The sequence below is a fragment of the Mustelus asterias genome, unplaced genomic scaffold, assembly GCF_964213995.1.
Source record: "Mustelus asterias unplaced genomic scaffold, sMusAst1.hap1.1 HAP1_SCAFFOLD_1947, whole genome shotgun sequence".
Lineage (NCBI taxonomy): Eukaryota > Metazoa > Chordata > Chondrichthyes > Carcharhiniformes > Triakidae > Mustelus > Mustelus asterias.
In genome coordinates, this window is record NW_027591892.1 from 1 (window position 1) to 26,041 (window position 26,041).

Consider the following 26,041-nt stretch of genomic DNA (forward strand, 5'->3'; position numbering starts at 1 on the left):
CCCTGTCCTGGGAGTGTTTGATCGGGACAGTGTAAAGGGAGCTTTACTCTGTATCTAACCCCGTGCTGTACCTGTCCCGGGAGTGTTTGATGGGGACAGTGTAGAGGGAGCTTTACTCTGTATCTAACCCCGTGCTGTACCTGTCCTGGGAGTGTTTGATGGGGACAGTGTAGAGGGAGCTTTACTCTGTATCTAACCCCGTGCTGTACCTGTCCTGGGAGTGTTTGATGGGGGACAGTGTAGAGGGAGCTTTACTCTGTATCTAACCCCGTGCTGTACCTGTCCTGGGAGTGTTTGATGGGGGACAGTGCAGAGGGAGCTTTACTCTGTATCTAACCCCGTGCTGTACCTGTCCTGGGAGTGTTTGATGGGGGACAGTGCAGAGGGAGCTTTACTCTGTATCTAACCCCGTGCTGTACCTGTCCTGGGAGTGTTTGATGGGGGACAGTGCAGAGGGAGCTTTACTCTGTATCTAACCCCGTGCTGTACCTGTCCTGGGAGTGTTTGATGGGGGACAGTGCAGAGGGAGCTTTACTCTGTATCTAACCCCGTGCTGTACCTGTCCTGGGAGTGTTTGATGGGGGACAGTGCAGAGGGAGCTTTACTCTGTATCTAACCCCGTGCTGTACCTGTCCTGGGAGTGTTTGATGGGGGACAGTGTAGAGGGAGCTTTACTCTGTATCTAACCCCGTGCTGTACCTGTCCTGGGAGTGTTTGATGGGGACAGTGTAGAGGGAGCTTTACTCTGTATCTAACCCCGTGCTGTACCTGTCCTGGGAGTGTTTGATGGGGGACAGTGCAGAGGGAGCTTTACTCTGTATCTAACCCCGTGCTGTACCTGTCCTGGGAGTGTTTGATGGGGGACAGTGTAGAGGGAGCTTTACTCTGTATCTAACCCCGTGCTGTACCTGTCCTGGGAGTGTTTGATGGGGGACAGTGTAGAGGGAGCTTTACTCTGTATCTAACCCCGTGCTGTACCTGTCCTGGGAGTGTTTGATGGGGACAGTGTAGAGGGAGCTTTACTCTGTATCTAACCCCGTGCTGTACCTGTCCTGGGAGTGTCTGATGGGGACAGTGTAGAGGGAGCTTTACTCTGTATCTAACCCCGTGCTGTACCTGTCCTGGGAGTGTTTGATGGGGGACAGTGTAGAGGGAGCTTTACTCTGTATCTAACCCCGTGCTGTACCTGTCCTGGGAGTGTTTGATGGGGGACAGTGTAGAGGGAGCTTTACTCTGTATCTAACCCCGTGCTGTCCCTGTCCTGGGAGTGTTTGATGGGGACAGTGTAGAGGGAGCTTTACTCTGTATCTAACCCCGTGCTGTACCTGTCCTGGGAGTGTTTGATGGGGGACAGTGTAGAGGGAGCTTTACTCTGTATCTAACCCCGTGCTGTACCTGTCCTGGGAGTGTCTGATGGGGACAGTGTAGAGGGAGCTTTACTCTGTATCTAACCCCGTGCTGTACCTGTCCTGGGAGTGTTTGATGGGGGACAGTGTAGAGGGAGCTTTACTCTGTATCTAACCCCGTGCTGTACCTGTCCTGGGAGTGTTTGATGGGGGACAGTGTAGAGGGAGCTTTACTCTGTATCTAACCCCGTGCTGTACCTGTCCTGGGAGTGTTTGATGGGGACAGTGTAGAGGGAGCTTTACTCTGTATCTAACCCCGTGCTGTACCTGTCCTGGGAGTGTTTGATGGGGGACAGTGTAGAGGGAGCTTTACTCTGTATCTAACCCCGTGCTGTCCCTGTCCTGGGAGTGTTTGATGGGGACAGTGTAGAGGGAGCTTTACTCTGTATCTAACCCCGTGCTGTACCTGTCCTGGGAGTGTTTGATGGGGGACAGTGCAGAGGGAGCTTTACTCTGTATCTAACCCCGTGCTGTACCTGTCCTGGGAGTGTTTGATGGGGGACAGTGTAGAGGGAGCTTTCACTCTGTATCTAACCCCGTGCTGTACCTGTCCTGGGAGTGTTTGATGGGGACAGTGTAGAGGGAGCTTTACTCTGTATCTAACCCCGTGTTGTACCTGTCCTGGGAGTGTTTGATGGGGGACAGTGTAGAGGGAGCTTTACTCTGTATCTAACCCCGTGCTGTACCTGTCCTGGGAGTGTTTGATGGGGACAGTGCAGAGGGAGCTTTACTCTGTATCTAACCCCGTGCTGTACCTGTCCTGGGAGTGTTTGATGGGGGACAGTGTAGAGGGAGCTTTACTCTGTATCTAACCCCGTGCTGTACCTGTCCTGGGAGTGTTTGATGGGGACAGTGCAGAGGGAGCTTTACTCTGTATCTAACCCCGTGCTGTACCTGTCCTGGGAGTGTTTGATGGGGGACAGTGTAGAGGGAGCTTTACTCTGTATCTAACCCCGTGCTGTACCTGTCCTGGGAGTGTTTGATGGGGGACAGTGCAGAGGGAGCTTTACTCTGTATCTAACCCCGTGCTGTACCTGTCCTGGGAGTGTTTGATGGGGGACAGTGTAGAGGGAGCTCTTTACTCTGTATCTAACCCCGTGCTGTCCCTGTCCTGGGAGTGTTTGATGTGGACAGTGTAGAGGGAGCTTTACTCTGTATCTAACCCCGTGCTGTACCTGTCCTGGGAGTGTTTGATGTGGGACAGTGTAGAGGGAGCTTTACTCTGTATCTAACCCCGTGCTGTACCTGTCCTGGGAGTGTTTGATGGGGACAGGGTAGAGGGAGCTTTACTCTGTATCTAACCCCGTGCTGTACCTGTCCTGGGAGTGTTTGATGGGGACAGTGTAGAGGGAGCTTTACTCTGTATCTAACCCCGTGCTGTCCCTGTCCTGGGAGTGTTTGATGTGGACAGTGTAGAGGGAGCTTTACTCTGTATCTAACCCCGTGCTGTACCTCTCCTGGGAGTGTTTGATGGGGACAGTGTAGAGGGAGCTTTACTCTGTATCTAACCCCGTGCTGTACCTGTCCTGGGAGTGTTTGATGTGGGACAGTGTAGAGGGAGCTTTACTCTGTATCTAACCCCGTGCTGTACCTGTCCTGGGAGTGTTTGATGGGGACAGGGTAGAGGGAGCTTTACTCTGTATCTAACCCCGTGCTGTACCTGTCCTGGGAGTGTTTGATGGGGACAGTGTAGAGGGAGCTTTACTCTGTATCTAACCCCGTGCTGTCCCTGTCCTGGGAGTGTTTGATGGAGACAGTGTAGAGGGAGCTTTACTCTGTATCTAACCCCGTGCTGTACCTGTCCTGGGAGTGTTTGATGGGGGACAGTGTAGAGGGAGCTTTACTCTCTATCTAACCCCGTGCTGTACCTGTCCTGGGAGTGTTTGATGGGGACAGTGTAGAGGGAGCTTTACTCTGTATCTAACCCCGTGCTGTACCTGTCCTGGGAGTGTTTGATGTGGGACAGTGTAGAGGGAGCTTTTCTCTGTATCTAACCCCGTGCTGTACCTGTCCTGGGAGTGTTTGATGGGGACAGGGTAGAGGGAGCTTTACTCTGTATCTAACCCCGTGCTGTACCTGTCCTGGGAGTGTTTGATGGGGACAGTGTAGAGGGAGCTTTACTCTGTATCTAACCCCGTGCTGTCCCTGTCCTGGGAGTGTTTGATGGAGACAGTGTAGAGGGAGCTTTACTCTGTATCTAACCCCGTGCTGTACCTGTCCTGGGAGTGTTTGATGGGGGACAGTGTAGAGGGAGCTTTACTCTCTATCTAACCCCGTGCTGTACCTGTCCTGGGAGTGTTTGATGGGGACAGTGTAGAGGGAGCTTTACTCTGTATCTAACCCCGTGCTGTACCTGTCCTGGGAGTGTTTGATGGGGACAGTGTAGAGGGAGCTTTACTCTGTATCTAACCCCGTGCTGTCCCTGTCCTGGGAGTGTTTGATGTGGACAGTGCAGAGGGAGCTTTACTCTGTATCTAACCCCATGCTGTACCTGTCCTGGGAGTGTTTGATGGGGGACAGTGTAGAGGGAGCTTTACTCTCTATCTAACCCCGTGCTGTACCTGTCCTGGGAGTGTTTGATGGGGACAGTGTAGAGGGAGCTTTACTCTGTATCTAACCCCGTGCTGTACCTGTCCTGAGAGTGTTTGATGGGGACAGTGTAGAGGGAGCTTTACTCTGTATCTAACCCCGTGCTGTACCAGTCCTGGGAGTGTTTGATGGGGGACAGTGTAGAGGGAGCTTTACTCTGTATCGAACCCCGTGCTGTACCTGTCCTGGGAGTGTTTGATGGGGGACAGTGTAGAGGGAGCTTTACTCTGTATCGAACCCCGTGCTGTACCTGTCCTGGGAGTGTTTGATGGGGACAGTGTAGAGGGAGCTTTACTCTGTATCTAACCCCGTGCTGTACCTGTCCTGGGAGTGTTTGATGGGGGACAGTGTAGAGAGAGCTTTACTCTATATCTAACCCCGTGCTGTACCTGTCCTGGGAAGGTTTGATGGGGGACAGTGTAGAGGGAGCTTTACTCTGTATCTAACCCCGTGCTGTACCTGTCCTGGGAGTGTTTGATGGGGGACAGTGTAGAGGGAGCTTTACTCTGTATCGAACCCCGTGCTGTACGTGTCCTGGGAGTGTTTGATGGGGACAGTGTAGAGGGAGCTTTACTCTGTATCTAACCCCGTGCTGTACCTGTCCTGGGAGTGTTTGATGGGGGACAGTGTAGAGGGAGCTTTACTCTGTATCTAACCCCGTGCGATACCTGTCCTGGGAGTGTTTGATGGGGGACAGTGTAGAGGGAGCTTTACTCTGTATCTAACCCCGTGCTGTACCTGTCCTGGGAGTGTTTGATGGGGACAGTGTAGAGGGAGCTTTACTCTGTATCTAACCCCGTGCTGTACCTGTCCTGGGAGTGTTTGATGGGGACAGTGTAGAGGGAGCTTTACTCTGTATCTAACCCCGTGCTGTCCCTGTCCTGGGAGTGTTTGATGGGGACAGTGTAAAGGGAGCTTTACTCTGTATCTAACCCCGTGCTGTACCTGTCCTGGGAGTGTTTGATGGGGACAGTGTAGAGGGAGCTTTACTCTGTATCTAACCCCGTGCTGTACCTGTCCTGGGAGTGTTTGATGGGGACAGTGGAGAGGGAGCTTTACTCTGTATCTAACCCCGTGCTGTACCTGTCCTGGGAGTGTTTGATGGGGACAGTGTAGAGGGAGCTTTACTCTGTATCTAACCCCGTGCTGTACCTGTCCTGGGAGTGTTTGATGGGGACAGTGTAGAGGGAGCTTTACTCTGTATCTAACCCCGTGCTGTGCCTGTCCTGGGAGTGTTTGATGTGGGACAGTGTAGAGGGAGCTTTACTCTGTATCTAACCCCATGCTGTACCTGTCCTGGGAGTGTTTGATGGGGGACAGTGTAGAGGGAGCTTTACTCTGTATCTAACCCCGTGCTGTACCTGTCCTGGGAGTGTTTGATGGGGGACAGTGTAGAGGGAGCTTTACTCTGTATCTAACCCCGTGCTGTACCTGTCCTGGGAGTGTTTGATGGGGACAGTGTAGAGGGAGCTTTACTCTGTATCTAACCCCGTGCTGTTCCTGTCCTGGGAGTGTTTGATGGGGACAGTGTAGAGGGAGCTTTACTCTGTATCTAACCCCGTGCTGTACCTGTCCTGGGAGTGTTTGATGGGGACAGTGTAGAGGGAGCTTTACTCTGTATCTAACCCCGTGCTGTCCCTGTCCTGGGAGTGTTTGATCGGGACAGTGTAGAGGGAGCTTTACTCTGTATCTAACCCCGTGCTGTACCTGTCCTGGGAGTGTTTGATGGGGACAGTGTAGAGGGAGCTTTACTCTGTATCTAACCCCGTGCTGTACCTGTCCTGGGAGTGTTTGATGGGGACAGTGTCGAGGGAGCTTTACTCTGTATCTAACCCCGTGCTGTACCTGTCCTGGGAGTGTTTGATGGGGGACAGTGTAGAGGGAGCTTTACTCTGTATCTAACCCCGTGTTGTACCTGTCCTGGGAGTGTTTGATGGGGACAGTGTAGAGGGAGCTTTACTCTGTATCTAACCCCGTGTTGTACCTGTCCTGGGAGTGTTTGATGGGGACAGTGTAGAGGGAGCTTTACTCTGTATCTAACCCCGTGTTGTACCTGTCCTGGGAGTGTTTGATGGGGACAGTGTAGAGGGAGCTTTACTCTGTATCTAACCCTGTGCTGTACCTGTCCTGGGAGTGTTTGATGGGGGACAGTGTAGAGGGAGCTTTACTCTGTATCTAACCCCATGCTGTACCTGTCCTGGGAGTGTTTGATGGGGACAGTGTAGAGGGAGCTTTACTCTGTATCTAACACCGTGCTGTACCTGTCCTGGGAGTGTTTGATGGGGGACAGTGTAGAGGGAGCTTTACTCTGTATCTAACCCCGTGCTGTACCTGTCCTGGGAGTGTTTGATGGGGGACAGTGTAGAGGGAGCTTTACTCTGTATCTAACCCTGTGCTGTACCTGTCCTGGGAGTGTTTGATGGGGGACAGTGTAGAGGGAGCTTTACTCTGTATCTAACCCCGTGCTGTCCCTGTCCTGGGAGTGTTTGATGGGGACAGTGTAGAGGGAGCTTTACTCTGTATCTAACCCCGTGCTGTACCTGTCCTGGGAGTGTTTGATGGGGGACAGTGTAGAGGGAGCTTTACTCTGTATCTAACCCCGTGCTGTACCTGTCCTGGGAGTGTTTGATGGGGACAGTGTAGAGGGAGCTTTACTCTGTATCTAACCCCGTGCTGTACCTGTCCTGGGAGTGTTTGATGGGGGACAGTGTAGAGGGAGCTTTACTCTGTATCTAACCCCGTGCTGTCCCTGTCCTGGGAGTGTTTGATGGGGACAGTGTAGAGGGAGCTTTACTCTGTATCTAACCCCGTGCTGTACCTGTCCTGGGAGTGTTTGATGGGGGACAGTGTAGAGGGAGCTTTACTCTGTATCTAACCCCGTGCTGTACCTGTCCTGAGTGTTTGCGACTGCTTCCTGTTTGGAATAGGCATGGATTATAATTGAAACGCTTTGTGTTGGAACAGATCGCTCGAGGCAGAATGTCGAAACGAAAGGTGTCGTTTGAGACGGGCAGTGGGGATCAGGATGAGAGTTTACGCTCCCAGGTATGTGATCACAGGAACAACAGAGCCAAGGGCCTGTTTCGTCCACACTCGGGACTGCCCCGACATCACTCACAACCTCAAGAGGATCGGAAAATACGAATCCGCAACTGAAACAGGCCACTTGGCCCCTCACACCCTGCTATCCCACCCGATAAGATTCTGTATGATCGGAATGGTGTCTCAATGCCACTTCTCTGCTTCCCCCACTGACTCCGCCTCCCCCACTGACTCCGCCTCCCCCCGTCTCCGCCTCCCCCACTGACTCCGCCTCCCCCACTGATTCCGCCTCCCCCACTGACTCCGCCTCCCCCCGTCTCCGCCTCCCCCACTGACTCCGCCTCCCCCACTGACTCCGCCTCCCCCACTGACTCCGCCTCCCCCACTGACTCCGCCTCCCCCACTGACTCCGTCTCCCCCACTGACTCCGCCTCCCCCCGGTCTCCGCCTCCCCCACTGACTCCGCCTCCCCCACTGACTCCGCCTCCCCCACTGACTCCGCCTCCCCCACTGACTCCGCCTCCCCCACTGACTCAGCCTCCCCCACTGACTCAGCCTCCCCCACTGACTCCGCCTCCCCCCGGTCTCCGCCTCCCCCCCGGTCTCCGCCTCCCCCACTGACTCCGCCTCCCCCACTGACTCCGCCTCCCCCACTGACACCGCCTCCCCCACTGACTCCGCCTCCCCCACTGACTCCGCCTCCCCCACTGACTCCGCCTCCCCCACTGACTCCGCCTCCCCCACTGACTCCTCCTCCCCCACTGACTCCGCCTCCCCCACTGACTCCGCCTCCCCCACTGACTCCGCCTCCCCCACTGACTCCGCCTCCCCCACTGACTCCGCCTCCCCCCGTCTCCGCCTCCCCCCGTCTCCGCCTCCCCCACTGACTCCGCCTCCCCCACTGACTCCGCCTCCCCCACTGACTCCGCCTCCCCCCGGCCTCCCCCACTGACTCCGCCTCCCCCACTGACTCCGCCTCCCCCACTGACTCCGCCTCCCCCGTCTCCGCCTCCCCCACTGACTCCGCCTCCCCCGGTCTCCGCCTCCCCCGGTCTCCGCCTCCCCCACTGACTCCGCCTCCCCCCCGTCTCGGCCTCCCCCCTCTCTCCGACTCCCCCCCCTCTCTCCGACTCCCCCCCCCCCTCTCTCCGACTCCCCCCCCCTCTCTCCGACTCCCCCCCCTCTCTCCGACTCCCCCCCTCTCTCCGACTCCCCCCCTCTCTCCGACTCCCCCCCTCTCTCCGACTCCCCCCCTCTCTCCGACTCCCCCCCCTCTCTCCGACTCCCCCCCTCTCTCCGACTCCCCCCCTCTCTCCGACTCCTCCCCTCTCTCCGACTCCCCCCCTCTCTCCGACTCCCCCCCTCTCTCCGACTCCCCCCCTCTCTCCGACTCCCCCCCCTCTCTCCGACTCCCCCCCCTCTCTCCGACTCCCCCCCCTCTCTCCGACTCCCCCCCCTCTCTCCGACTCCCCCCCCTCTCTCCGACTCCCCCCCCCTCTCTCCGACTCCCCCCCCTCTCTCCGACTCCCCCCCCTCTCTCCGACTCCCCCCCCTCTCTCCGACTCCCCCCCCTCTCTCCGACTCCCCCCCCTCTCTCCGACTCCCCCCTCTCCGACTCCCCCCCCTCTCTCCGACTCCCCCCCCTCTCTCCGACTCCCCCCCCCCCTCTCTCCGACTCCCCCCCCCCTCTCTCCGACTCCCCCCCCCCTCTCTCCGACTCCCCCCCCTCGGATGTCTCCGACTCCCCCCCCTCTCTCCGCCTCCCCCCCCTCTCTCCGCCTCCCCCCCCTCTCTCCGCCTCCCCCCCCTCTCTCCGCCTCCCCCCCCTCTCTCCGCCTCCCCCCCCTCTCTCCGCCTCCCCCCCCTCTCTCCGCCTCCCCCCCCTCTCTCCGCCTCCCCCCCCTCTCTCCGCCTCCCCCCCCTCTCTCCGCCTCCCCCCCCTCTCTCCGCCTCCCCCCCCCTCTCTCCGACTCCCCCCCCTCTCTCCGACTCCCCCCCCCTCTCTCCGACTCCCCCCCTCTCTCCGACTCTCCCCCTCTCTCCGACTCCCCCCCTCTCTCCGACTCCCCCCCTCTCTCCGACTCCCCCCCTCTCTCCGACTCCTCCCCCTCTCTCCGACTCCTCCCCCTCTCTCCAACTCCTCCCCCTCTCTCCGACTCCTCCCCCTCTCTCCGACTCCCCCCCCTCTCCGACTCCCCCCCCCCCTCTCTCCGACTCCCCCCCCTCTCTCCGACTCCCCCCCCTCTCTCCGACTCCCCCCCCTCTCTCCGACTCCCCCCCCTCTCTCCGACTCCCCCCCCTCTCTCCGACTCCCCCCCCTCTCTCCGACTCCCCCCCCTCTCTCCGACTCCCCCCCCTCTCTCCGACTCCCCCCCCTCTCTCCGACTCCCCCCCCTCTCTCCGCCCCCCCCCTCTCTCCGACTCCCCCCTCTCTCCGACTCCCCCCCCCTCTCTCCGACTCCCCCCCCTCTCTCCGACTCCCCCCCCTCTCTCCGACTCCCCCCCCTCTCTCCGACTCCCCCCCCTCTCTCCGACTCCCCCCCCTCTCTCCGACTCCCCCCCCTCTCTCCGACTCCCCCCCCTCTCTCCGACTCCCCCCCCTCTCTCCGACTCCCCCCCCTCTCTCCGACTCCCCCCCCTCTCTCCGACTCCCCCCCCCTCTCTCCGCCCCCCCCCTCTCTCCGCCCCCCCCCTCTCTCCGACTCCCCCCACTCTCTCCGCCCCCCCCTCTCTCCGCCCCCCCCTCTCTCCGACTCCCCCCCCCGTCTCCGCCCCCCCCTCTCTCCGCCTCCCCCCCTCTCTCCGCCTCCCCCCCCCTCTCTCCGACTCCCCCCCCTCTCTCCGACTCCCCCCCCTCTCTCCGACTCCCCCCCCTCTCTCCGCCCCCCCCCTCTCTCCGCCCCCCCTCTCCCCGCCCCCCCCCCTCTCTCCGCCCCCCCCCTCTCTCCGCCCCCCCCCTCTCTCCGCCTCCCCCCCCTCTCTCCGCCTCCCCCCCTCTCTCCGCCTCCCCCCCCCTCTCCGCCTCCCCCCCCTCTCTCCGCCTCCCCCCCCTCTCTCCGCCTCCCCCCCCTCTCTCCGCCTCCCCCCCCTCTCTCCGCCTCCCCCCCCTCTCTCCGCCTCCCCCCCCTCTCTCCGCCTCCCCCCCCTCTCTCCGCCTCCCCCCCCTCTCTCCGCCTCCCCCCCCTCTCTCCGCCTCCCCCCCCTCTCTCCGCCTCCCCCCCCTCTCTCCGCCTCCCCCCCCTCTCTCCGCCTCCCCCCCCTCTCTCCGCCTCCCCCCCCTCTCTCCGCCTCCCCCCCCTCTCTCCGCCTCCCCCCCCTCTCTCCGCCTCCCCCCCCCTCTCTCCGACTCCCCCCCCCTCTCTCCGACTCCCCCCCCTCTCTCCGACTCCCCCCCCCTCTCTCCGACTCCCCCCCCCTCTCTCCGACTCCCCCCCCCTCTCTCCGACTCCCCCCCTCTCTCCGACTCCCCCCTTCTCTCCGACTCCACCCCCTCTCTCCGACTCCCCCCCCTCTCTCCGACTCCCCCCCCTCTCTCCGACTCCCCCCCCTCTCTCCGACTCCCCCCCCTCTCTCCGACTCCCCCCCTCTCTCCGACTCCCCCCCCTCTCTCCGACTCCCCCCCCCTCTCTCCGACTCCCCCCCCTCTCTCCGACTCCCCCCCCTCTCTCCGACTCCCCCCCCTCTCTCCGACTCCCCCCCCTCTCTCCGACTCCCCCCCCTCTCTCCGACTCCCCCCCCTCTCTCCGACTCCCCCCCCTCTCTCCGACTCCCCCCCCCCTCTCTCCGACTCCCCCCCCTCTCTCCGACTCCCCCCCCTCTCTCCGACTCCCCCCCCTCTCTCCGACTCCCCCCCCTCTCTCCGACTCCCCCCCCTCTCGCCGACTCCCCCCCCTCTCTCCGACTCCCCCCCCTCTCTCCGACTCCCCCCCCTCTCTCCGACTCCCCCCCCCTCTCTCCGACTCCCCCCCCTCTCTCCGACTCCCCCCCCTCTCTCCGACTCCCCCCCCTCTCTCCGACTCCCCCCCCTCTCTCCGACTCCCCCCCCTCTCTCCGACTCCCCCCCTCTCTCCGACTCCCCCCCCGTCTCCGCCTCCCCCCCTCTCTCCGCCCCCCCCCTCTCTCCGCCCCCCCCCTCTCTCCGCCCCCCCCCCTCTCTCCGACTCCCCCCCCTCTCCGACTCCCCCCCCCGTCTCCGCCTCCCCCCCTCTCTCCGCCCCTCCCTCTCTCCGCCCCTCCCTCTCTCCGCCCCCCCTCTGTCTCCGCCTCCCCCCTCTGTCTCCGCCCCCCTCTGACTCCGCCTCCCCCCCTCTGACTCCGCCTCCCCCCCTCTGTCTCCGCCTCCCCCACTTTGTCTCCGCCTCCCCCCCTGTCTCCGCCCCCCCCTCTGACTCCGCCTCCCCCCTCTGACTCTGCCTCCCCCCCTCTGTCTCCGCCTCCCCCCCTCTGTCTCCGCCTCCCCCCCTCTGTCTCCGCCTCCCCCCCTCTGACTCCACCTCCCCCCTTCTGACTCCGCCTCCCCCCTCTGACTCCGCCTCCCCCCCTCTGTCTCCGCCCCCCCTCTGTCTCCGCCCCCCCTCTGTCTCCGCCCCCCTCTGTCTCCGCCCCCCCTCTGTCTCCGCCCCCCCTCTGTCTCCGCCCCCCCTCTGTCTCCGCCCCCCTCTGTCTCCGCCCCCCCCCTGTCTCCGCCCCCCTCTGTCTCCGCCCCCCTCTGTCTCCGCCCCCCTCTGTCTCCGCCCCCCCTCTGTCTCCGCCCCCCCTCTGTCTCCGCCCCCCCTCTGTCTCCGCCCCCCCTCTGTCTCCGCCCCCCCTCTGTCTCCGCCCCCCCCTGTCTCCGCCCCCCCCTGTCTCCGCCCCCCCTCTGTCTCCGCCCCCCCTCTGTCTCCGCCCCCCCTCTGTCTCCGCCCCCCCTCTGTCTCCGCCCCCCCTCTGTCTCCGCCCCCCCTCTGTCTCCGCCCCCCCTCTGTCTCCGCCCCCCCTCTGTCTCCGCCCCCCCTCTGTCTCCGCCCCCCCTCTGTCTCCGCCCCCCTCTGTCTCCGCCCCCCCTCTGTCTCCGCCCCCCCCTTTCTCCGCCCCCCCCTTTCTCCGCCCCCCCTTTCTCCGCCCCCCCCTTTCTCCGCCCCCCCCTTTCTCCGCCCCCCCCTGTCTCCGCCCCCCCCTCTGTCTCCGCCCCCCCCTCTGTCTCCGCCCCCCCCCTCTGTCTCCGCCCCCCCCTCTGTCTCCGCCCCCCCTCTGTCTCCGCCCCCCCCTCTGTCTCCGCCCCCCCCTCTGTCTCCGCCCCCCCCTCTGTCTCCGCCCCCCACTCTGTCTCCGCCCCCCCCTCTGTCTCCGCCCCCCCCTCTGTCTCCGCCCCCCCCTCTGTCTCCGCCCCCCCCTCTGTCTCCGCCCCCCCCTCTGTCTCCGCCCCCCCCTCTGTCTCCGCCCCCCCCTCTGTCTCCGCCCCCCCCTCTGTCTCCGCCCCCCCCTCTGTCTCCGCCCCCCCCTCTGTCTCCGCCCCCCCCCTCTGTCTCCGCCCCCCCCCTCTGTCTCCGCCCCCCCCCTGTCTCCGCCCCCCCCTCTGTCTCCGCCCCCCCTCTGTCTCCGCCCCCCCCTCTGTCTCCCCCCCCCCCTCTGTCTCCGCCCCCCCCTCTGTCTCCGCCCCCCCCTCTGTCTCCGCCCCCCCTCTGTCTCCGCCCCCCCTCTGTCTCCGCCCCCCTCTGTCTCCGCCCCCCTCTGTCTCCGCCCCCCCTCTGTCTCCGCCCCCTCCTGTCTCCGCCCCCCCTGTCTCCGCCCCCCCTCTGTCTCCGCCCCCCCCCCCCCCACCCCCCCACTCTGTCTGACTCTCTCTCCCTTCTAGATTCCCCCCAATGAGGGGGGAGGGGAATAGATTGTCTCAGCAACGGCCCCGTGTTTCCTCTTCCCTCTGTGACACCCGCCCTCAGTGTTCCCTCCGCCCCTCTCTCCCTCCGCCCCTCTCTCCCTCCGCCCCTCCCTCCCTCCGCCCCTCCCTCCCTCCGCCCCTCCCTCCCTCCGCCCCTCCCTCCCTCCGCCCCTCCCTCCCTCCGCCCCTCCCTCCCTCCGCCCCTCCCTCCCTCCGCCCCTCCCTCCCTCCCTCCGCCCCTCCCTCCCTCCCTCCGCCCCTCCCTCCCTCCCTCCGCCCCTCCCTCCCTCCCTCCGCCCCTCCCTCCCTCCCTCCGCCCCTCCCTCCCTCCGCCCCTCCCTCCCTCCGCCCCTCCCTCCCTCCGCCCCTCCCTCCCTCCGCCCCTCCCTCCCTCCGCCCCTCCCTCCCTCCGCCCCTCCCTCCCTCCCTCCCTCCGCCCCTCCCTCCCTCCCTCCGCCCCTCCCTCCCTCCCTCCGCCCCTCCCTCCCTCCGCCCCCCCCTCCCTCCGCCCCTCCCTCCCTCCGCCCCCCCCCTCCCTCCGCCCCTCCCTCCCTCCGCCCCTCCCTCTCTCCGCCCCTCCCTCTCTCCGCCCCTCCCTCTCTCCGCCCCTCCCTCCCTCCGCCCCTCCCTCCCTCCGCCCCGCTGCCACTCACTCTGTGTGCTACCCGCAGGTTGGGGCGAACGGGGCCTCGGCCGGGGGTCCAGGCAGTCGGTTCAAGGGGAAACACTCCCTGGACAGCGACGAGGAGGATGAAGCAGAGGAGCTGGACGCCCGGAAGTACGACATCCTGGCCACGGAGGACATCGAGGGTGAGGAGGGGGCGGTGAGGGGGTGGGGAAGGGCCGGCGAGGCCCCAGGGACTGAGCTCCTCTGAGCCCGAGTCCCCTTCCCGGAGAGCGGGCTGGGATGAGCTGGAACGCTGGGGGCATCGAGAGGGAGGCAGAGAGAGAGACAGGGAAAGATAGAACCTCAGTCAGGCCACGTTTGCAATATTGCGCACAGTTCCGGAAGGATGTGGCGGCTTTCGAGAGGGTACACAAGAGGTTCACTAAATTGCCCCTTAGTGTCCAAAGATGTGTAGGTTAGGTGGATTGGCCATGCTAAATTGTCCCTGAGTGTCCAAAGATGTGCAGGTTAGGTGGATTGGCCATGCTAAATTGCCCCTTAGTGTCCAAAGATGTGTAGGTTAGGGTGGATTGGCCATGCTAAATTGTCCCTTAGTGTCCAAAGATGTGCAGGTTAGGTGGATTGGCCATGCTAAATTGTCCCTGAGTGTCCAAAGATGTGCAGGTTAGGTGGATTGGCCATGCTAAATTGTCCCTGAGTGTCCAAAGATGTGCAGGTTAGGGGGATTGGCCGTGCTAAATTGTCCCTTAGTGTCCAAAGATGTGCAGGTTAGGGGGATTGGCCATGCTAAATTGTCCCTGAGTGATCAAAGATGTGTAGGTTAGATGGATTGGCCATGCTAAATTGTCCCTTAGTGTCCAAAGATGTGCAGGTTAGGTGGATTGGCCGTGCTAAATTGTCCCTTAGTGTCCAAAGATGTGCAGGTTAGGTGGATTGGCCGTGCTAAATTGCCCCTCAGTGCCCAAAGATGTGCAGGTTAGGTGGATTGGCCGTGCTAAATTGCCCCTTAGTGTCCAAAGATGTGCAGGTTAGGTGGATTGGCCATGCTAAATTGCCCCTCAGTGTCCAAAGATGTGTAGGTTAGGTGGATTGGCCGTGCTAAATTGCCCCTTAGTGTCCAAAGATGTGCAGGTTAGGTGGATTGGCCATGCTAAATTGCCCCTCAGTGTCCAAAGATCTGTAGGTTAGGTGGATTGGCCATGCTAAATTGCCCCTCAGTGTCCAAAGATGTGTAGGTTAGGTGGATTGGCCATGCTAAATTGTCCCTTAGTGTCCAAAGATGTGTAGGTTAGGGGGATTGGCCGTGCTAAATTGCCCCTTAGTGTCCAAAGATGTGTGGGTGAGGTGGATTGGCCATGCTAAATTGTCCCTTAGTGTCCAAAGATGTGTGGGTGAGGTGGATTGGCCATGCTAAATTGCCCCTTAGTGTCCAAAGATGTGCAGGTTAGGTGGATTGGCCATGCTAAATTGCCCCTTAGTGTCCAAAGATGTGTAGGTTAGGTGGATTGGCCATGCTAAATTGTCCCTTAGTGTCCAAAGATGTGTAGGTTAGGTGGATTGGCCATGCTAAATTGCCCCTTAGTGTCCAAAGATGTGTAGGTTAGGTGGATTGGCCATGCTAAATTGTCCCTTAGTGTCCAAAGATGTGTGGGTTAGGTGGATTGGCCATGCTAAATTGCCCCTTAGTGCCCACAACTATGCCTGGAGAGGCTGGACTAGGGTTCGTTTCTCTGGAGTGGTGGAGGCTGAGGGGAGACCTGATAAATGGCTCAGCGGGTTAGCGCTGCTGCCTCACAGCGCCAGGGACCCGGGTTCGATTCCCGGCTCGGGTCACTGTCTGTGCGGAGTCTGCACGTTCTCCCCGTGTCTGCGTGGGTTTCCTCCGGGTGCTCCGGTTTCCTCCCACAGTCCAAAGATGTGCGGGTTCGGTGGATTGGCCGTGTTAAATTGCTCCTTAGTGTCAGGGGGACTAGCTAGGGTAAATGCGTTGGGTTATGGGGATAGGGCCTGGGTGCGATTGTGGTCGGTGCAGACTCGATGGGCCGAATGGCCTCCTTCTGCACTGTCGGGATTCTGTGATTGATCTGATGTATCCCAGGACACTGTGGGAAGCTAGGGAGGAAATTGCAGGTCCCCTAGCAGAGATACTTAAAACATGGACTTTAGCAAGGCCTTTGACAAGGTACTGCATGGTAGGTTGTTGCATAAGGTTAAATCTCACAGGATCCAGGGTGAGGTATCTAAATGGATACAAAATTGGCTTCTTGACAGAAGCCAGAGGGTGGTTGTAGAGAATTGTTTTTCAAACTGGAGGCCTGTGACCAGCGGTGTGCCTCAGGGATCAGTGCTGGGCCCACTGCTATTTGCCATTTATATTCATGATTTGGATGAGAATACAGGAGGCATGGTTAGTAAGTTTGCAGATGACACCAAGATTGGTGGCATAATGGACAGTGAAGAAGGTTATCTCCAATTGCAACAGGATCTTGATCAATTGGGCCAGTGGGCTGACGAATGGCAGATGGAGTTTAATTTAGATCAATGCGAGGTGATGCATTTTGGTAGATTGAACCAGGGCAGGACTTACTCAGTTAATGGTAGGGCGTTGGGGAGAGTTACAGAACAAAGAGATCTCGGGGTACAGGTTCATAGCTCCTTGAAAGTGGAGTCACAGGTGGACAGAGTGGTGAAGAAGGCATTCGGCATGCTTGGTTTCATCGGTCAGAACATTGAATACAGGAGTTGGGACGTCTTGTTGAAGTTGTACAAGACATTGGTAAGGACACCCTATTATTTGATTTGATTTATTATTGTCACATGTATTGGGTGACAGTGAAAAATATTGTTTCTTCCGCACTATACAGACAAAGCATACCGTTCATAGAGAAGGAAAGGAGAGGGTGCAGAATGTAGTGTTACAGTCATAGCTAGGGTGTAGAGAAAGATCAACTTAATGCGAGGTCGGTCCATTCAAAAGTCTGACAGCAGCAGGGAAGAAGCTGTTCTTGAGTCGGTCGGTACGTGACCTCAGACTTTTGTATCTTTTCCCCGACGGAAGAGAGAATGTCCGGGGGTGCGTGGGGGGGGGGGGTCCTTGATTATGCCGGCTGCTTTTCCCCGAGGTAGCAGGAAGTGTAGACGGAGTCAATGGATGGGAGGCTGGGGTTTGCGTGATGGGACTGGGCTACATTCACGACCCTTTGTAGTTCCTTGCGGTCTTGGGCAGAGCAGGAGCCCCAGACCGAGCTGTGATACACCCGGAAAGGATGCTTTCTATGGGGCATCTGTAAAAGTTGGTGAGAGTCGGAGCGGACATGCTGAATTTCCTTCACCTCCTGAGAAAGTAGAGGCGTTGGTGGGGCTTTCTTAACCATAGTGCCGGCGTGGGGGGGACCGGGACAGGTTGTTGGTGATCTGGACACCTAGAAACTTGAAGCTCTCTCGACCCTTTCTACTTCATCCCCGTTGATGTCGACAGGGACATGTTCTCCTTTACGCTTCCTGAAGTCGATGACAATCTCCTTCGTTTTGTTGACACTGAGGGAGAGATTATTGTTGCCGCACCAGTTCACCAGGTATTATAGAAAGGATATTATTAAACTGGAAAGAGTGCAGAAAAGATTTACTAGGATGCTACCGGGACTTGATGGATTGAGTTATAAGGAGGGGCTGGATACACTGGGACTTTTTTCTCTGGAGCGTAGGAGGCTGAGGGGTGATCTTATAGAGGTCTATAAAATAATGAGGGGCACAGATCAGCTAGATAGTCAATATCTTTTCCCCAAAGGTAGGGGAGTCTAAAACTAGAGGGCAGAGGTTTAAGGTGAGAGGGGAGAGATACAAAAGGGTCCAGAGGGGCAATGTTTTCACACAGAGGGTGGTGAGTGTCTGGAACGAGCTGCCAGAGGCAGTAGTAGAGGCGGGTACAATTTTGTCTTTTAAAAAGCGTTTAGATAGTTACATGGGTACGATGGGTATAGAGGGATATGGGCCAAACGCGGGCAATTGGGGCTAGCTTAGGGGTTTAAAAAAAAGGGCGGCATGGACAAGTTGGGCCGAAGGGCCTGTTTCCATGCTGTAAACCTCTGTGACTAATACTGGCACGTGTATCGGGATACAGTGAAAAGTATTGTTTCTTGCGCACTATACACACAGCATACCGTTCATAGAGAAGGAAAGGAGAGGGTGCAGAATGTCGTGTTACAGTCACAGCTAGGGTGTAGAGAAAGATCAACTTAACGCGAGGTAGGTCCATTCAAAACTCTGACAGCAGCAGGGAAGAAGCTGTTCTTGAGTCGATCGGTACGTGACCTCAGACTTTTGTATCTTTTTCCCGACGGAAGAGAGAATGTCCGGGGGTGCGTGGGGGGGGTCCTTGATTATGCCGGCTGCTTTTCCCGAGGCAGCGGGAAGTGTAGACGGAGTCAATGGATGGGAGGCTGGGTTTACGTGATGGATTGGGCTACATTCACGACCCTTTTGTAGTTCCTTGCGGTCTTGGGCAGAGCAGGAGCCCCAGACCAAGCTGTGATACAACCCGGAAAGGATGCTTTCTATGGGGCATCTGTAAAAGTTGGTGAGAGTCGTAGTGGACATGCGAAATTTCCTTAGCCTCCTGAGAAAGTAGAGGCGTTGGTGGGGCTTTCTTAACTATAGTGTCGGCGTGGGGGGGACCAGGACAGGTTGTTAACAGGAATTTGGATGTGCACTTGTAATGGGGAGAGATGGAAACTCTAACAACAATTAAGAGCAGTGTGGATGAGCACTTGAAAACGCCACAGCGTACGGAGCTACAGAGCAAGTGCTGGGAAGCAGAATAGATGGGGATGGATGGACGGCACAGACGGGGATGGGTCGAAGGGCCTCCTCCATGCTGTAGAACACTCGGACTGTCCTTTTGATTTGATTTGGTGGGCGGGGTGGGAGCCGTGTTCCTGAGGGGGGGGTGGCCACAGGGAGAGTAGGCACACGGTTGGCCACAGGGAGAGTAGGCACACACTGGCGGCTAACTAACAAATCACCGCTCCGTTTCCTCCTCGCCCCACCTACCCCCCCCCACCCGTTAACAGGGCAAGAATCCGCCACCATCGATTACGATGAGGGCATCAAGATCACACCTTTCAACTTGGACGAGGAGATGGAGGAGGGCCATTTCGACTCGGAGGGGAACTACTTCCTCAAGAAGGAGGGTGTCATCCGTGACAACTGGCTGGACAACATCGACTGGGTAAGGGCGGCTTGTCGGGGGGGGAAGGCAGGAAAAGGGGGATGGGAACAAAGAACAGTACAGCACAGGAAACGGGCAACATCCTGGTAAACCTTCTCTGCACTCTCTCTAACGCCTCCACATCCTTCTGGTAGTGCGGCGACCAGAACTGGACGCAGTACTCCAAATGTGGCCTAACCAGCGTTCTATACAGCTGCATCATCAGACTCCAGCTTTTATACTCTATACCCCGTCCTATAAAGGCAAGCATACCATATGCCTTCTTCACCACCTTCTCCACCTGTGCTGCCACCTTCAAGGATTTGTGGACTTGCACACCCAGGTCCCTCTGTGTTTCTATACTCCTGATGACTCTGCCATTTATTGTATAACTCCTCCCTACATTATTTCCTCCAAAATGCATCACTTCGCATTTATCCGGATTAAACTCCATTTGCCACCTCTCCGCCCAATTTTCCAGCCTATCTATATCCTGCTGTATTGCCCGACAATGCTCTTCGCTATCCGCAAGTCCAGCCATCTTCGTGTCATCCGCAAACTTGCTGATTACACCAGTTACACCTTCTTCCAAATCATTTATATATATCACAAATAGCAGAGGTCCCAGTACAGAGCCCTGCGGAACACCACTGGTCACAGACCTCCAGCCGGAAAAAGACCCTTCGACCACTACCCTCTGTCTCCTATGGCCAAGCCAGTTCTCCACCCATCTAGCCACTTCTCCTTGTATCCCATGAGCCTTAACCTTCTTAACCAACCTGCCATGTGGGACTTTGTCAAATGCCTTACTGAAATCCATATAGACGACATCCACGGCCCTTCCTTCATCAACCGTTTTTGTCACTTCCTCAAAACACTCCACCAAATTTGTAAGGCACGACCTCCCTCTTACAAAACCATGCTGTCTGTCACTAATGAGATTGTTCCGTTCTAAATGCGCATACATCCTGTCTCTCAGAATCCTCTCCAACAACTTCCCCACCACGGACGTCAAGCTCACCGGCCTATAATTACCCGGGTTATCCCTGCTACCCTTCTTAAATAACAGGACCACATTCGCTATCCTCCAATCCTCAGGGACCTCACCTGTGTCCAATGAAGAGACAAAGATTTCTGTCAGAGGCCCAGCAATTTCACCTCTCGTCTCCCTGAGCAGTCGAGGATAGATGCCATCAGGCCCTGGGGAGCATATCACCCATTGCAGAGCAGAATCGAAGGACCAAGTGGCCTAATCCTGCTCCTATATCTTCTGAACTTGTACCCCTTTGATCTGATTTATTATTGTCACGTGTATCGGGATACAGTGAAAAGTATTGTTTCTTGCACGCTATACAGACAAAGCATACCGTTCATAGAGAAGGAAAGGAGAGGGTGCAGAATGTAGTGTTACAGTCACAGCTCGGGTGTAGAGAAAGATCAGCTTAATGCGAGGTCGGTCCATTCAAAAGTCTGACAGCAGCAGGGAAGAAGCTGCTCTTGAGTCGGTCGGTACGTGACCTCAGACTTTTGTATCTTTTCCCCGACGGAAGAAGGTGGAAGAGAGAATGTCCGGGGTGCGTGAGGTGGTCCTTGATTATGCCGGCTGCTTTTCCTCGAGGCAGCGGGAAGTGTAGACGGAGTCAATGGATGGGAGGCTGGTGATGGATTGGGCTACATTCACGACCCTTTGTAGTTCCTTGCGGTCTTGGGCAGAGCAGGAGCCCCAGACCGAGCTGTGATACAACCCGGAAAGGATGCTTTCTATGGGGTATCTGTAAAAGTTGGTGAGAGTCGTAGCGGACATGCCGAATTTCCTTCGCCTCCCTGAGAAAGTAGAGGCGTTGGTGGGACTTTCTTAACTATAGAGTCAGCCCTGGTGACGCATCAATATTTCTGACAATATGGTTGATTCTCAGCTTACCAAAACATCAAATTTAAATCTAATAGGCTACTGGGGGCGGGCGGGGTCTGGAGAAGGGGGCGGCACTACCCCTGACGTTGGGGAGCGAGGGTGGAGACACAGGAGGGGCAAGGGGGGGTTATGAAGAGGAGGTGGATCCCCTGAGCTTACACCTAACCTCTCAGAGGAGTCCCTCTCTTCATCATCTGTTAAAGTGCGTGTGAGAAGGGGGAGTATCTGAGCTTCCGCAACTTTTCGTGGCTAAATCAGAATAACTCCCCTGAGACTCTCTCTGTAAAAGCAACAAGTAACACTTTATTGATCTAACTAATAGTGAACAGGTTAACGAAACTATTCCCAACCCAATAAAACACCATTCTAATGGAGTGCTGCTTCGATCAATCCCATTCCCGTTTATGAACCCAAAAAATAGAATTGTTCGTCACTCTCTAAATTACAACCAGGTTTGTCATCTTCCGGAATCTTCCGTCTTCTTTTGCGATCTTCACTGTTATAAGACAGAGGAGCAGAATGTGGCCACTCGGCCCATCGAGTCTGCTCCGCCATTCTATCATGGCTGATATTTTTCTCATACCCATTCTCCTGCCTTTTCCCCCGATCCCCTTATTAATCAAGAATCTATCTCTGTCTTAAAGACACTCAATGACCCGACCTCCTCTGCGGCAAAGAGTTCCACACTTTCACCACTGAAGAAATTCCTCCTCATCTCTGTTTTTAAGGATCGTCCCTTCAGCCTGAGGTTGCGTTCCCTCCGGTTCTAGTTTTTCCTCCTGGTGGAAACATCCTCTCCACGTCCACTCTATCCAGGCCTCGCAGTATCCTGTAAGTTTCAATAAGATCTCTCGTCCTTCTAAACTCCCAACCAGTACAGATCCCAGAGTCCTCAACCCGTTCCTCATCCGACAAGCTCTTCATCCCAGGGATCGTTCTTGTGAACCTCCTCCGGACCCTCTCCGAGGCCGGCACATCCTTCCTTAGATACGGGGGCCCAAAACCGCTCGCAATACTCCAAATGGGGGTCTGACCAGAACCTTATACAGCCTCAGAAGTCCATCCCTGCTCTTGTATTCTAGCCCTCTCGACATGAATGCTAACATTGCGTTTGCCTTCCTAACTGCCGACTGAACCTGCACGTTAACCTGAAGGGAATCTTGAACAATGATTCCCAAGTCCCTTTGTGCTTCTGATTTCCTCGGCATTTTCCCATTCCCCATCCCCGTCTTTTATACACGGCATTGGTGAGGCCAGACCTGAATTATTTTGCACAGTTTTGTTCCCTTATTTGAGGAAAGATGCAGCGGCGTCCCCTCCCGATTCCCATATTTGTCGAGTTGCCCCTTAAATGCCGCTATTGTACCCACTCCCACCACCACCGCGGGCAGTGCGTGCCAGACACTCACCCCCCCGCTCTGTGGAAAAATAACTTGTCTCGTACATCTCCTCCAAACCTTGCCCCTCGCACCTTAAACCTAGATCCCCGAGTACTTGTCTTTTCCACCCTAGGAAAAAGCACCTGACTATCCACTCTGTCCCTCATAATCGTGTAAACTTCTATTGGGTCGCCTCTCAATCTCCGTCATTGCAAACTGAGTTTCTCCAACCTCTCCTCATAGCTAATGCCCTCCATACCAGGCAACATCCTGGTAAATCTTTTCTGTACCCTCTCCAAAGCCTCCACACCCTTCTGGTAGCGTGGCGACCAGAATTGAACACTATATTCCAAAATGAGGCCCAACTAAGGTTCGATAAAGCACAGGTTTAGATACAGAGTAAAGCTCCCTCTACACTGTCCCCCATCAAACACTCCCAGGACAGGTACAGCACGGGGTTAGATACAGAGTAAAGCTCCCTCTACACTGTCCCCCATCAAACACTCCCAGGACAGGTACAGCACAGGGTTAGATACAGAGTAAAGCTCCCTCTACACTGTCCCCCATCAAACACTCCCAGGACAGGTACAGCACGGGGTTAGATACAGAGTAAAGCTCCCTCTACACTGTCCCCCATCAAACACTCCCAGGACAGGTACAGCACGGGGTTAGATACAGAGTAAAGCTCCCTCTACACTGTCCCCATCAAACACTCCCAGGACAGGTACAACACAGGGTTAGATACAGAGTAAAGCTCCCTCGACACTGTCCCCCATCAAACACTCCGAGGACAGGTACAGCACGGGGTTAGATACAGAGTAAAGCTCCCTCTACACTGTCCCCCATCAAACACTCCCAGGACAGGTACAGCACGGGGTTAGATACAGAGTAAAGCTCCCTCTACACTGTCCACATCAAACACTCCCAGGACAGGTACAGCACGGGGTTAGATACAGAGTAAAGCTCCCTCTACACTGTCCCCCATCAAACACTCCCAGGACAGGTATAGCACGGGGTTAGATACAGAGTAAAGCTCCCTCTACACTGTCCCCATCAAACACTCCCAGGACTGGTACAGCACGGGGTTAGATACAGAGTAAAGCTCCCTCTACACTGTCCCCATCAAACACTCCCAGGACAGGTACAGCATGGGGTTAGATACAGAGTAAAGCTCCCTCTACACTGTCCCCATCAAACACTCCCAGGACAGGTACAGCATGGGGTTAGATAGAGAGTAAAGCTCCCTCTACACTGTCCCCCATCACACACTCCCAGGACAGGTACAGCACGGGGTTAGATAGAGAGTAAAGCTCCCTCTACACTGTCCCCCATCAAACACTCCCAGGACAGGGACAGCATGGGGTTAGATAGAGAGTAAAGCTCCCTCTACACTGTCCCCCATCAAACACTCCCAGGACAGGTACAGCACGGGGTTAGATACAGAGTAAAGCTCCCTCTCCACTGTCCCCATCAAACACTCCCAGGACAGGTACAGCACGGGGTTAGATACAGAGTAAAGCTTCCTCTACACTGTCCCCATCAAACACTCCCAGGACAGGTACAGCACGGGGTTAGATACAGAGTAAAGCTCCCTCTCCACTGTCCCCATCAAACACTCCCAGGACAGGGACAGCACGGGGTTAGATACAGAGTAAAGCTCCCTCTCCACTGTCCCCATCAAACACTCCCAGGACAGGGATAGCACGGGGTTAGATACAGAGTAAAGCTCCCTCTACACCGTCCCCATCAAACACTCCCAGGACAGGTACAGCACGGGGTTAGATACAGAGTAAAGCTCCCTCTACACTGTCCCCCATCAAACACTCCCAGGACAGGTACAGCATGGGGTTAGATACAGAGTAAAGCTCCCTCTACACTGTCCCCATCAAACACTCCCAGGACAGGTACAGCACGGGGTTAGATACAGAGTAAAGCTCCCTCTACACTGTCCCCATCAAACACTCCCAGGACAGGTACAGCACGGGGTTAGATACAGAGTAAAGCTCCCTCGACACTGTCCCCCATCAAACACTCCCAGGACAGGGACAGCACGGGGTTAGATACAGAGTAAAGCTCCCTCTACACTGTCCCCCATCAAACACTCCCAGGACAGGTACAGCACGGGGTTAGATACAGAGTAAAGCTCCCTCGACACTGTCCCCCATCAAACACTCCCAGGACAGGGACAGCACGGGGTTAGATACAGAGTAAAGCTCTCTCGACACTGTCCCCCATCAAACACTCCCAGGACAGGTACAGCACGGGGTTAGATACAGAGTAAAGCTTCCTCTACACTGTCCCCCATCAAACACTCCCAGGACAGGGACAGCACGGGGTTAGATACAGAGTAAAGCTCTCTCGACACTGTCCCCCATCAAACACTCCCAGGACAGGTACAGCACGGGGTTAGATACAGAGTAAAGCTCCCTCTACACTGTCCCCCATCAAACACTCCCAGGACAGGGACAGCACGGGGTTAGATACAGAGTAAAGCTCCCTCTACACTGTCCCCATCAAACACTCCCAGGACAGGTACAGCACGGGGTTAGATACAGAGTAAAGCTCCCTCTACACTGTCCCCATCAAACACTCCCAGGACAGGTACAGCACGGGGTTAGATACAGAGTAAAGCTCCCTCTACAATGTCCCCCATCAAACACTCCCAGGACAGGGACAGCACGGGGTTAGATACAGAGTAAAGCTCCCTCTACACTGTCCCCCATCAAACACTCCCAGGACAGGGACAGCACGGGGTTAGATACAGAGTAAAGCTCCCTCTACACTGTCCCCATCAAACACTCCCAGGACAGGTACAGCACGGGGTTAGATACAGAGTAAAGCTCCCTCTACACTGTCCCCCATCAAACACTCCCAGGACAGGTACAGCACGGGGTTAGATACAGAGTAAAGCTCCCTCTACACTGTCCCCCATCAAACACTCCCAGGACAGGGACAGCACGGGGTTAGATACAGGGTAAAGCTCCCTCTACACTGTCACCATCAAACACTCCCAGGACAGGGACAGCACGGGGTTAGATACAGAGTAAAGCTCCCTCTACACTGTCCCCATCAAACACTCCCAGGACAGGTACAGCATGGGGTTAGATACAGAGTAAAGCTCCCTCTACACTGTCCCCCATCAAACACTCCCAGGACAGGTACAGCACGGGGTTAGATACAGAGTAAAGCTCCCTCTGCACTGTCCCCATCAAACACTCCCAGGACAGGTACAGCACGGGGTTAGATACAGAGTAAAGCTCCCTCTACACTGTCCCCATCAAACACTCCCAGGACAGGTGCAGCACGGGGTTAGATACAGAGTAAAGCTCCCTCTACACTGAACCCCATCAAACACTCCCAGGACAGGTACAGCACGGGGTTAGATACAGAGTAAAGCTCCCTCTGCACTGTCCCCCATCAAACACTCCCAGGACAGGTACAGCACGGGGTTAGATACAGAGTAAAGCTCCCTCTACACTGTCCCCATCAAACACTCCCAGGACAGGGACAGCACGGGGTAAGATACAGAGTAAAGCTCCCTCTACACTGTCCCCATCAAACACTCCCAGGACAGGGACAGCACGGGGTTAGATACAGAGTAAAGCTCCCTCTACACTGTCCCCCATCAAACACTCCCAGGACAGGTACAGCACGGGGTTAGATACAGAGTAAAGCTCCCTCTACACTGTCCCCATCAAACACTCCCAGGACAGGTACAGCACGGGGTTAGATACAGAGTAAAGCTCCCTCTACACTGTCCCCCATCAAACACTCCCAGGACAGGCACAGCACGGGGTTAGATACAGAGTAAAGCTCCCTCTACACTGTCCCCCATCAAACACTCCCAGGACAGGTACAGCACGGGGTTAGATACAGAGTAAAGCTCCCTCTACACTGTCCCCATCAAACACTCCCAGGACAGGTACAGCACGGGGTTAGATCCAGAGTAAAGCTCCCTCTACACTGTCCCCCATCAAACACTCCCAGGACAGGTACAGCACGGGGTTAGATACAGAGTAAAG

General features: G+C 57.4%; 1 protein-coding gene across 1 annotated transcript in view; it reads left to right on the plus strand.

Moving 5' to 3' along the window:
* The first annotated feature begins 6,914 nt into the window (after positions 1–6,914).
* cd2bp2 (CD2 (cytoplasmic tail) binding protein 2) overlaps positions 6,915–26,041 on the plus strand; it is a 44,051-nt gene continuing 24,924 nt past the window's right edge. Inside the window, exons 1-3 of the mRNA XM_078206989.1 lie at positions 6,915–7,040; positions 13,566–13,704; positions 18,592–18,749. Of these exons, the coding sequence (XP_078063115.1) occupies positions 6,975–7,040; positions 13,566–13,704; positions 18,592–18,749 (363 nt within the window). The 5' untranslated portion in view covers positions 6,915–6,974. The remainder of the gene's footprint in view (positions 7,041–13,565; positions 13,705–18,591; positions 18,750–26,041) is intronic.